Below are 13,064 nucleotides of genomic sequence, written 5' to 3'. Positions count from 1 at the left end.
CAGGGGCTAAAAATTATAAATAAATGTTGGCATTGATGCTTCCACAATTGTACAATGGGTTCACAACTTCTCAACCTACTTGCTCATCTCCACACACAGCGTTTCTGCGAGTACAGAGGGCTCACTATTGATAGTGGTCCAAGAGGGGATTTTAGGTGTCACAGGAACACCACCTTGAATACGACTGACTTATGTGTGTGATTCACCTTCCCTCTGTCATTCTCTTTCAGTCCTTCCTCTTAGGAGAAGTCTCAGCTTAATGCCAATGCCTTCCCTTTTTGCTAATTATTTTATTTTTTGTAAAGAGGGGGTGTGTCGCTTTGTGGCCGAGGCTGCTCTTGAACTCCTGTCCTCAAGGGATCCTCCTGCCTCAGCCTCCCAAGGTGCTGGGATTACAGGCATGAGCCATGGAATGCCACCAGTGCCAATTTGTCTTTGACACCTCTCTCAACCCATGCTAACCATCTCCCTCAGAGTTTTTGGCCCTATTTAGAATTGAATAATGCTTTATTTTCAATTTTTACATTTGCTTCCTATTAATGACAAATGATACGTTAAAAAATATATAAGCAAGCATTAATAGTTTAAAAAACAATGCTAAGTATATAATAAAACGTGGTTCATTCATTCTTGCGTTCAACAAATATTCGTCCAATAAATATATGTAGAGCATCTCCTATGGGCCAGGATCTTGCCAAAGGCACATCTGCGAACCAAGGAAACCCCTGCCCTCGGGGAGCTTGCATTCTAGGCGTGGGAGTCGTGATGGTGGTCGGAGAAGGACTGGATTTGGGGATTTGCTTCTTGCGGGGGACACAGGCCTGCCCGTGGGGCCCGCCTCCCGCGCGGAGAGCGCTGAGGGGTCCGGAGTGACCCGTAGGCTGAGACCCTGGCTTCCCCTTGCCTAGAGGCCGGGCAGGAGGCGCGGAGCCCGGGATCGCGGGGCTGAGGGCGCGGGGCGGGCCCGGCGGGGCTCGGCTGCGGCCCGGGCTGTGTCTGCGGCCCCGGCGGCCGCGCCCCTCCTCCCTTTCCCTCCGGCGGAGGCTGACGTGGAGTCAACAGCGCGGGCGGCCGCGGGAGGCGGCGGCGCAGCGGCTCGGAGGCGCCGGGCCCTCTCGGGGCCGCGCGGGGCCCGGGCGGCGGCGGCGACGCGACGTCGCGAGGAGGAGGAGGCGGAGGGGGTCCAGGAGGCCGGCCAGCGCATGGAGGAGGAGGCCATGAACGGCGACCGGACTGAGAGCGACTGGCAGGGGCTGGTGAGCGAGGTGAGGCCGCGGCGCCGGCCAGGCGGGATGGGCCGGGCCGAGCGGCCGCCAGCCCCGGGCCCGCGCCCCCAGAGAGGCCGAGCTGGGAGGGACGAGAGGGGGGCGCGCACCCCAAGTGGCCGCGGCTGCCGCACCCGCGCGACCCCGCCAGGTGCACCGCTCCTCCTGCACTTTCGGGTCTGCGCGGGCGCCACTTTCTTCCGCGCCATCTGGTGTCAGCCTTTGGGGAGGGGCCTTCCCCCCAAGGCAGGGGTTGGCCGTGGATTGGAGGCTGAAGCCCTGAGATCCGGGAGCAGAAGGTGCCAAGCCCCACCTGCCTGCCCGCTCGCCACTGTTGTGGAGCCAAACAATTGGACGCCTGGGACTGAAACGGGAAGGTGGTGCCATGGGGGAGAATCCGAGCCCTGGGGTGGAACCTGGGCCAGGTGGAATTACCTGCGGCGGTGGTTCGAGTTGGGGGAGTTCGGGGGTCCGCTGCAGCCATTCACTCATTCACTTGCTCAATTCAATCAACACGTGTTTACTGCAGGCCTACCATGTGTAAGGTGGGGAGGGGCATTTATCGAAAAAGTGAAACACAGGTGCAGAAGTGATTCGATTTGTGGAAGCACAGAACACCGTGTCCCCCTGCCCTGCGACTCTTTTGTCATAAACATACCCTGGGGGTCCACTTTCAGGCTCCTATGCTATTTGCTCTTCAGTTCCCCCTAAGAGTTTGCCGACCTGCTGGGAGAAGCTGCCGGCCTCTCCAGGTGAGAGGGAATGCGGATTTCTCCCTCTCGCAGGTAAGTTGCCCTGGTTTGCCACCATTTGTGGGGGCAATTCCTGGTGTTACTTACCCATGCCGGGGAATTTCTCCCTTCTGAGAACCAAGTTCCAGCCCAAGGCCAACTTGGGGCTTCCTTTTCTTTAATCCTGTGCACACAATGCAGAGTGTATCGGTTTGCTCTTTTCCTTTCCTTGTGGGGTATGGGAAGGGAAACCCTCTACTGTCTCACTCCTTTTATCGTTTTCTGGGTCTCCAGGTCAGTCTGATAATAGTGCTTCATGCCCAGTGTGTGCAGAGCGTTGTGTTTCTGAAGAGGAATGACATGCGGTAGCTCCTGCCCTAGTTTAGTTTGCTCAGCATTGGTCTAGTAGTTGAAAGCTCTCCTGTCTGGTGTTATGATCCATTGTATTGCAGCCTGGCTCCATCTTCTCAAACTGTCAGGCTTTATGTTAAGGGGCAGATCCTCTGGGGACCTTGTTTCTGGTCCCATCAAGAATCATACTTAGTAGTCAAGGAGGCTGGAGGTAGTTCTCCTTAGAAGTCCAGTGTTAGGCCCTTAAATAGCAGCAGAATCTTCACTACTCCAACAATTGCATATCAGGTGCCTGTTAGGAGTCAGGTACATTGTGAGGTGCTTGGGATTCAGTGGTGAATAAGACAAAGAACTCGCCTACCCTCAAAGAACTCCTGGGGGTTTCATGATATAGTCTGGGAGGAAGGTCACACCGTAGACAGTGAGAGTGAACTAAAGGATGGAATGGCTTCAAGTACTAAATGGCATGGGGTGCCCCTCAGTTGGCTGGGCTTAACCTCCACCTTGCCCTGACCACATTATTGTAACAATGGGCTTCCTCACTAGGCCGTGTGCTTTGTTTGGTTCTTTATTCCAGGGCCTATACACTGAGCTCTGTATGCAGCAGGTGCTCGAAAAATGCTTGTTGAATAAGTCAGTGAATCCTGAAGTAGGTCCTTCAGGAGTTTTCCTGCCCATCCCAGCAGAGTTTCTCCAGAGTAATACCTTCTTAACTTCACAAACATGAGGTGGGCACATAGCCAGGGGCCATGGGGGAGGTGAAAATGGGTCTAACTTACTTCCCACCTTAATAATAACTAATGACTATTTTTTGAGTGCATCCTTCATATTAAGCATTTTACATGGCCTCATATTCACAATGACATAAGGTAGGAATTCTTTCTTATTTTACAGATAAGGAAACAGTGGCTCAGACAGGCTAAGGAACTTGCACAGAGCCTCACATCTGGTAAGTGGAAGAGGCAGGATTTGAATCCTGGTCTGTCTGACTCATTGCTTGAGCCTTGCTTGTCTGAGCCTCTCTAGGCCACACTTGCTATTTTAATCATTGCTCATCTGTCTGTATCTTCTGCTAGATGGCAGGCTCCCCAAGGAAGGAGACCATGTCTAATTCAACTTTGAGTCCGCAGCAAATGGCTTGGTGTTTCTTAGAGTATGGCCTACAGATCACCTGCATCAGAGTCATTTTGGGTGCCTGTGAAAAATTCAAGTTTATAGGTCTCTCCCAAATTTACTGTAGTGAGTTGAATTATGTATCCTGCTCCCCCCACCTCCCCACCATAGGTGCATCCGAGACCTAACCCCCAGTAGCTGCGAATGTGACTTTATTTGGAAATAGGGCCTTTGCAGATATGATCAAGTTAAGGATCTTTGGATGAGATCACCCTGGATTTAGGGTAGGTCCTAAATCTAATGACTGATATCTTAGAAGAGAAAGGACAGAGATTTAAGCCACAGACACACAAGGGAGCAGGCTATGGGAAGACGGAGATGCATGAAAGGAAGACCATGTGAAGACAAAGGTAGAGATTGGAGTGATGCAGCCACATGGCAAGGCATGCCAAAGGTCGCTGGCAGCTCCCAGAAGCTGGAAGAGGCAGATTCTCCCTCAAAGTCCCCAGAAAAAAACAACTGTTGACACCTTGCTTTTGGACTTCCGGCCTCTATAACTGTGAGTGAATACACTCCTGTTGTTTTAAGCCACCCCGTTTATGATCATTTGTTACAGTAATGTATTAGTCTGTTTTCATGCTGCTTATAAAGACATACCTGAGACTGGGTGATTTACAAAAGAAAGAGAGATTTCATGGGCCTGCTGTTCCACATGACTGGGGAGGCCTCACAATCATGCTGGAAGGCAAGGAGGAGCAAGTAACATCTTACATGGATGGCAGCAGGCAAAGAGAGAGAGCTTCTGCAGGAGAACTCCTCTTTATAAAACCATCAGATCTCGTGAGACTTATTCACTATCACGAGAACATTATGGAGGAAACTAGCCCCATGATTCAATTATCTCCCACCGGGTCCCTCCCACAACATATGGGAGTTATGGGAATGCAATTCAAGATGAGATTTGGGTGGGGACACAGAGCCAAACCATATCAAGCAACCACAAGAAACTAATACACCTACTGCTGAAAAGTGCCTGGGGTTGCAGCCCCCTGATCTGCCTTTCTTACAAGCTGAGCTGCCCAGGAAATTCCCCTGCCCAGTCAAGTTTGGCTGGCAGGGGTTCCATGGGTGTGACTGGGTCTGGTACCAGACAGGTAAGATTCAGGGAAGAGTGTGCTCAGCAGCTGTGGTGTTACAAAGTGGTTTGGGGACCTGGCAGAAGGACCTGTGGAAGACATCACTGCCAGCTAATCTGGACTACATGGGATTGCATTTACTTCTGCAGAAGTCCTGGGTGCTATCTCCCACCCTGGATCCCCTCTCCATCACCTGCCCGGAGCCCCGTCCTCTCTTTCAATCAGTTGCTTCCTCCACTTGCCTCTAGGAAGCAGTTTTCATTTAAAACAGTCCTACAGAGGTCAGTTTTATTTTCATATATTTGGTATAATAAGCTGAAATTACAGCCTTCTTTCAGGCCCGGAAGTAAACACACCCATGCATGTGAAAGAAGCATGACCGGGGTTCTGTTTTGGAAATTAAATGTCTGGGGAGGGGCAGATATTCTTATCGCCACTGAGGTGAGCTTTCGAAATTGGAGACATCTCAAAGTACAGGTATGCAGGCAATCAATAACTTTTTATTTCCAAGATAAAAATCCTGGTCATCGCTCAGCCCACCACTCTATGATAAACTATACATAATTCCATTTCACTATTTGAATTTTGGTTAATTAGATAGCAATCAATCTCCTATTCCTTGAGAATGTTGTATGCAGGGGCCAGGAGGCAGAAGACAGTTAACCGTGGGCCTCCGCCCAAAGTAGAGACTGATTTTTGGTTTTTGTTGTTGTTGTTTTAGAGATGAGGTCTCACTCTGTTGCCCATGCTGGAGTACAGTGGTGCGATCATGGCTCTCTTCAGCCTCCGTCTCCTGGGCCCAAGGGATTCTCCTGCTTCAGCCTCCTGAGTAGCTGGAGTTACAGGCACGTGCCACCATGCCCAGCCAATTTTTTTTTTTTTTTTTTGTAGAGATAGAGTCTTGCTGTGTTGCCCAGGCTGATCTTGAGCTCCTGGCTTCAAAGAATCCTGCCTCAGCCTCCCAAAGTGATGGGATTATAGGCATGAGCCACCGTGCCTGGCCTAGCCACTGATATTTGGAAAGGAGAGGTTGAGTAGGTATAGAGTCCAGCTCTGTGGTTAATTAAGGTGAAGACCCAGCTTTGGGTTTCAGTTGTTGACTTAGACTCTGAAGATAAGAAGAGACCTGGGGGGAAGTCTTGGCCCTCCCTTTCTCTTGGTACAAAAGATCAAAAACCCAAACCAAAGTGGATCAGCTTAGAGGCAATTTATTGGCTGATGTTGTAGGTTGTACTGTGTCCCTAAAACGATGTGTTCAAGTCCTAACACCCTACCCTCAACTGCCACCACACAAACACCCGTGAATGTGACCTTATTTGGAAGTAGGGTCTTTGCAGATATAATCAAGTTATGATGAGGTCATTTTGGGTGGGCTCTAATCCAATGACCTGGTGTCCTTATCAGAAGAGGCAAATTTGGGCACAGAGATGCACAAAGAGAAGACAATGTGAAGACACAGACAGAAGAAGGCATGTGACAACAGAGGCAGAAACTGGAGTCATGCAGCTACAAGCCAAGGAAAGCCAAAGATTGCTGGCGACCACCAGAAACTAGGACGAGGCAAGGAAGAATCCTCCCTGAGAGCCTCACTGGGGAACACGGTCCTGCCAACACCTTAATTTTGGACTTCAAACCTCCAGGACTGTGCAACAGTTGAATTCTGTTGTTTTAAGTCCCCCAGTTTGTGATAATTTGTTATGGCAGCCCTTGGAAATGAATATAACTAACATGACTAGTAATTCCATGCTAGGGCTGGCTTTTGGCTGATTCAACACTCAGACAGTTTCTCTCCATCTTTGAGTCTGCTTGCTGCCTGGCTTTAGTCTCAGCCTCCCATCCTTTCAAGTTCAAGTTCAGAGGGGAAGACAGACCCTTCTCTAGCAGATCCTGTGAAACCCTGGGATGCTCCATTTAAATCCACTTAGATCACTCACCTAAACTGCAAGAAATCGCTCAGGCGGGTAGTGATCTGATTGTTTTAGGCCCGGAGTTGTGTTCAGAGCCCTGCTCCATGACACGTGGACTGTGAGTGGAGCTAGGGTAGATCCCCAAGTAAAATTGGGGGGCTTGTTTTCGAAGAGGGAGAATGGATGTTGAGGGAATGACTGCACCATGTAACTTCTCTGAGCCTCATTTTTCTCGTCTTTAAATAGGGTAGTAAAAGTACCTACCTCATAGGTGATCCTAATTGTGAGGATCAAATGAAATAATAATGCTTATGAGTGCATAGGCCTCTGCCGGGCGAGGCAGCGGTAGAACAGTGAGCATGAACCTCACGACAGAAACTCTGGTGTGTGAAAACTATAATTTGCTATAATGCCTTAATTTTGATTACAAGTTTTTGTTGTTTGAGTAGTGGAAATGTAATCTGCATATGAAGCCACACCACTCCCTTTCCCCGAATTTGTATTTAAATTCTAAGGGATTTACGAAATACTAAGACTAAGGCTAAGTCATTGGCTGGGGTGCTGGGGTGGGCTGTTTTTGTCTACCCACACTCTCCTAGTTTAGTCTAGTATCTTGCCCTTGGTCACTCTAGGTCACTGTTGTGTCCTCCCTCATCCCCCCTCAGGTGTCCTCTGGCCCTCTGGCTGTCTGCACCACATCCATGCTACTTTTGGATGAATGAAGAACAAATTGATGAACTGCTTTTCACTGTTCTGGGCATGGTGAACTTTGCTGTCTTGCCCAAGGTGGGGCAAGTTTTATTCATTTTTAAAATTTGGCCGGGCACGGTGGCTCATGTCTATAATCCCAGGACTTTGGGAGGCTGAGGCAGGCGTATCACCTGAGATCAGGAGTTCAAGACCAGCCCGGCCAACATGGCAAAACCTCGTCTCTACTAAAAATGCAAAAATCAGCTGGGCGTAGTGGATGTGCCTGTAATCCCAGCTACTCGGGAGGCCGAGACAGAATTGCTTGAACCCAGGAAGCAGTGGTTGCAGTGAGCCAAGATCGTGCCACTGCACTCCTGCCTGGGTGACAAGAGTGAAACTCTGTCTCAAATAAAATAAAATAAAATAAAATTTGTTCTGCTGCCCCTAAGTTACTCTAGGGCCAATTATTATGCTGCCCTCAAATCACCCTGGGGCTATGAGAAACTTTGGGAAACTGTTGTGCACACAGCATGTCACAACACCAACGCTGGGTCCAGGGAATTGGGGATTAGTTTTCACTTCCTAAGAAATGAAGGTGTATTTGTTAGGGTAAAGTCTAAGCCACTGTAAGAAAGATGCCTGCCTCCAAAATAGAGTGGTTTAAATAAGGTAAGACATTTGTGTCTCTTTCATGTGAGTGTGGTGGTTCAGGCATGGAGGGCAGCCCTGCTCCGTGAGTCATCTAAGAGTTCAGATTTCTTTTATCTTGTTGCTCCACGATTAGGGTATGGTCCTCATCTGTGTGGCTGAAGCTTCTTGCTGCCACATTTGTGTCCCAGCCCATGGGAATGGGGAAAGAGAGAAGGGGGAAGTCCAGGGCAAGGGGCTTTTCTTTAATTAGGGATGAGTGGAGAACTGTACCTATCACATCTGCTCACCTCCCATTGGTCTGAGCATAGTCATACGGCCACTCCTAGTTGGCAGAGAGGCTGTGAATGTAGTCTGCACCAGAATGTGCCCATGTTTAATTTGGGAGGGTCCTATTAAGAAATAAGAGTAGGCTGGGCACCATGGCTCACGCCTGTAATGCCAGCATTTTGGGAGGCCAAGGCAGGTGGATCACCTGAGGTCAGGAGTTTGAGACCAGCTTGGCCAACATGGCAAAACCCAGTCTCTACTAAAAATACAAAAATTAGCTGGGCGTGGTGGCACGCACTTGTAGTCCCAGCTACCCAGGAGGCTGAGGCAGGAGAATCACTTGAACCCAGTAGGTGGAGGTTGTAGTGGGCAGAGATCATGCCATTGCACTCCAGCCTGGGCAACAAAAGCAAAACTCCATCACACACACACACACACACACACACACACACACACACACACGCAAAAAGAAAGAAGACTATATAGGACATGAAAAAGATAAGTTATCAAGAAAAAATGAGTAGGTTGACATATCAAAGTTAAAAAGTTATTCTCTTTGGCGGACTCTGTTAAAACAATAAAGAGTCACAGACTGGGAGAAAATATGTGCAGAACACACATCTAGTATCCAGAATATAAAAGGAACTCTCACTACTCAGTAAGAAGAAAGGCCGGGTGCGGTGGCTCACTCCTGTAATCCCAGCACTTTGGGAGGCCAACGCAGTGTATCACGAGGTCAGGAGCTCAAGACCAGCCTGACCAACATGGTGAAACCTTGTCTCTACTAAAAATACAAAAATTAGCCAGGCATGGTGGTGTGCACCTGTAATCCCAGTTACTCAGGAGGCCGAGGCAGGAGAATCGCTTGAACCTGGGAGGCGGAGGTTGCAGTGAGCTGAGATGGCACCAGTGTACTCCAGCCTGGGTGACAGAGTGCGACTCCATCTCAAAACAAACAAACAAATGAAAGAACAAAAACAAAGAAACAATCTGAATTTTTAAATGGACAAAAGGATTAAATAAACCCTGCACTGAAGAAGAGGGATGGCAAATAAGCAATGAGTAGAGGCTCAGCATCCTTAGTCATTAGGGAACTGTAAATGGAAATCACAGTGAGATACCACAACATACCTATTAGAATGGAAAAGCAACAAGTTACAAAACTAATCAGCTAAGGGCTGACAGGGACGCAGAGCAACTAGAAGTCTCATACATTGCTGGAGGAACTGTAAAGTAGTAAAGTCACTTCTGAAAAGGTTTGCAGTTTCTTATAAAGTCAAACACACACTTAACTAAACAACCCAGCAATCCTTCTCCTAGGTAGGATTGAAGAGAAATGAGGACACATGTCCACACCTGTCTACACATCTATGTATGTAACTCAAGCAGTATACAACCGAATAACTTTCTTTTTAAAAAAAATTATTTTAGCAGCAAACGTACTGCTCCTTGTGGAGCAGGGCTACCCCATAGGCAGTGTGCCCAGAGCAGCCACAACCAGATAACTCATTTGGGGGAAGTGGGTTACAGGGTACATGGTATAGGGTAAAAGCTGATAGTTTTAACATCTGTGATGAGTGACTATTTTGTACTCATGAATTAATGCTGTCTTCTATCTTTTTAAGAACACCTTTATTAAGGTAGAATTAATATATTAAAATGTGCACATATTTTAGGTATACAATTTGAGAGTTTGGATGTGTGCATACACTGGTGTAACCATCACCACAATCAAGGTATACATGAAATTTTTGAAAAGTAAAAATTAAGGCTAGGCACGGTGGCTCACGCCTGTAATCGCAGCACTTTGGGAGGCTGAGGCGGGTGGATCACCTGAGGTCAGGAGTTCGAGACCAGCCTGGCCAACATGGTGAAACCCAGTCTCTACTAAAAATACAAAATTAGCTGGGCATAGAGGCACACGCCTGTAATCTCAGTTACCCAGGAGACTGAGGCAGGAGAATCGCTTGAACCCAGGAGGCGGAGGTTGCAGTGAGCCCAGACTGTGCCACTGCAGCCCAGCCTGGGCAACAAGAGCGAAACTCTGTTTCAAAAAAAAAAAAAAAGCTAAAAATTAAAAAGACAGAAAACTGATCAATGGTTACCAGAGCCTGAAGGTACAGTGAGGAAATTGGCTGCAGAGAAACATGAGGGAATCTTTTGGATTTATGGATGTATTCTATGTCTCGATTGTGATGATGGTTACATGACTGTGTAAGCTTGTTGAGATTCATGGAACACTTACACCTAAAAGGGATGAAATTTTCTCCAAATTATACCTCAGTAAACTCAATATTTTTCAAAAGGAGGTGAATGGTTATTCAAAACAGTTAGCTATTGCTACAGAGAGCTTTACTCCTTGCCTCTCTAATTCCCGAGCCCATCAGGTTTCCATCAAAACTAGCTGTGTCCCCCAAATTTCAGCACCAAGTCCTTGCTCTGCCCTCTCAACCCCAGGCTGATTGGGCCAAGCTCAGTGTTCCTCCTTGGAGACTGACTACCAAGCTCTCATTTGCACTCTGATTCTGCCCTTTTCTCAACTTGGAAGATCCTTTCTAGTCTTTTGAGGAGTTATGATCGAGGGCGCCACTGGAGAGACTCAACTGTGCCCTTATATCTTCAGGAGCAGGCGCTGAAAATGGAAAAGCCAGTCAGTTGTTACCTGTGTTCTGCTGGGCTATGCCTTTCTTAGACGTAAAGGCAGAATGTCTGGCTTCTTAAAAAGGGGGAGAGATATATGGGGGAGAATTAGGGTAAGGGTTGCAGGAAATGGAAGCAAGGTGGGAAGATAGGCTGTCAGTTAATATTTTAAAATACTCTTTTTTTTTTTTTTTTTTTTTTTTTAGATAGACTCTCACTCTGTTGCCCAGGCTGGAGTGTAATGGCATAGTCTCGGCTCACTGCAACCTCTGCTTCCTGGGCTCAAGTGATTCTCCAGCCTCAGCCTCCTGAATAGCTGAGACTACAGGCATGAGCCACCAATTCCTGGCTAATTTTTCTATTTTTTGGAGAGACAGAGCTTCGCCTTCTTGTCCAGGCCAGTCTCATATTCTTGAGCTCAAAGTTATCCATCAGTCTCAGCCTCCCAAACTGCTGGGATTCAAGGTGTGAGCCACCACGCCTGGCTTAAAATACTCATTCTTATTAGCTGTTGTTATTAGATGAAAACACCATGCATAATAGCGAACAATAGATCTTAGACACTAATGTAGGCAGTTGGTGAGGCTTGATGGAGTGGGGAAAAGCTTCTTAGAAGTTGAGCTTTAACTGAGCCCCTTCCCTTTGGTTGAAGACAGCAAGGGAGATCATGAGAAGGCATGAGCACTGGGCCAAGTTGGTGGCCTTTGCGGAGATGCTCCAGATAAAGGCAGAAATCACTGGGTCGAAGTACAGCAGGCAATGAGATTGGATAACCAGGGAGGACCAGATGGTGAATGACTTCAAAAGCCAGGCAGCAGGATGTGTCCTGATGTAGCTGGTAATGGGGAGGCACTGAATGCTTTTTTTAACTGGAGTACAAATTGATGAAAATACTTGTGATAGGTTGGTTTCCACTGAATTCAGCAGTTACTGACTCTGTATTGTCTGCAAGGTACTATGCCAGGCCGTGATGATATAAAAACTAATTTGGTGACCCTAGGGATCAGGGAAGGACAGGTTAGGAAGAGATACCAGTAATCTAGCCTTTCTGCCACCATCAACATTCTCAATTATTTCCATTGCACCTAAGTCCTACCACTTATGATGTAGTTTTCAACCTAACTCTTGACTTACCTGTCTCTCCACTGGACCCAAAAGATCTTGAAATCTTTGAGAGTAGGGACCATATGTAACCTTAGCACTTAGCACTGTACTTTGCCCATTGCAGGTGCTCAGTACATGTAGAATATATGAATGCTTGGATGTTTGAATGAATGAGGTGTTAAGGGGTTACAGCATTGATGGGGATAGAGAAAAGGGGATGGCTATGGGAAACGTTCTAAAGGAAGACCCCTACAGCAAGTTACGGCTAGCAGGATTGGAGAGATGGAATAGAATGAGTCCAAGATGGCCCTTGCTGCATGGCTGGAGGGTGGTGGTACTGGAAGTGACAGGAGGTTAGGGGATATGAGTTTGGTGAGAAGAGCATGGGTTCTGTTCAGAACTGTGCATCATTCAGAGTTTCCTGGGAGTACTTGAGCTCTTGGGAAGGAAGATTAGTGCTTACTGGGAACATTTTCGATGAGCAGCTATCTTCATAGTGGCAGGCTAATTTCAGAGTAAGTTTATTAAAATTAGTGTGTGGGGGAAAGTGAGCTCAATTGCTATTTTTAACTGATGGGATTCATGTTCTCTCCTGTGCGGGGAAATTCGCATATGTGCTCCTAAAATTGACAATTTCTACTCTTATTATGTTAAAAAAATTAATATAGTGAGTTTCACGTTGAATAAAATACATTGGCTGAAGATGAGAAGAGGACTTTGGCCAGTCCCTGAATGAAAATGACCAGAGTGAATGACATTTATTACTCACTGCCTGGTTTTCCGCCAATAAAACCATACTGGGGCTTTAGTACCTCCTGGCAGAGAAGTTGCTTAAGTTGAGAGTCTGCACCTCTCTCTGGCCCATCAGGCAAAGTGGTGCCAGTGGTAGGGGAGACCTGGTTCCCAAAGAACACAAACCTTTGGTTGATTTTTACTTTGAAGTCTTTCCACTTTCACCTCTTCTGGTCCACTCTCTTCATTATCTGAAGCTATTTTATTGCAACAAACATCCTAATACTGTTCAGGGTATCATATTTTCTTCAAGTCAGTTTATCCTCTGTACAGCTAGCCAATTAAACCACCTTTAAGAAAAAAACATTTTTCATGATGTCCTCTTACTCGGAAACCTTCAGTGGTGGCTCCCCATCACCTGGTGTTCGAGCCTCTTCATGCTGACCTTGACCTATCTTTCTGCCTGTCTCACTGCTC

The 13,064-nt window shown here is 47.4% G+C and overlaps 1 protein-coding gene across 4 annotated transcripts in view; it reads left to right on the top strand.

Moving 5' to 3' along the window:
* Positions 1 to 1,038: 1,038 nt before the first annotated feature.
* Positions 1,039 to 13,064, top strand: part of CCDC149 (coiled-coil domain containing 149) — a 106,745-nt gene continuing 94,719 nt past the window's right edge. For 2 of the 4 annotated variants that reach the window (XM_526540.5, XM_009447440.2), the window contains exon 1: positions 1,039 to 1,265. In XM_526540.5, the coding sequence (XP_526540.2) occupies positions 1,203 to 1,265 (63 nt within the window). In that variant the 5' untranslated portion in view covers positions 1,039 to 1,202. Of the gene's footprint in view, positions 1,266 to 3,241; positions 3,297 to 13,064 lie in introns of those variants that run through there. The other 2 variants (XM_024356053.3, XM_054682810.1) reach the window with 2 other exon arrangements.

The sequence above is a fragment of the Pan troglodytes genome, chromosome 3 (assembly GCF_028858775.2).
Source record: "Pan troglodytes isolate AG18354 chromosome 3, NHGRI_mPanTro3-v2.0_pri, whole genome shotgun sequence".
Taxonomy (NCBI): Eukaryota; Metazoa; Chordata; class Mammalia; order Primates; family Hominidae; genus Pan; species Pan troglodytes.
This window is presented reverse-complemented; position numbering and strand designations above follow the sequence as displayed.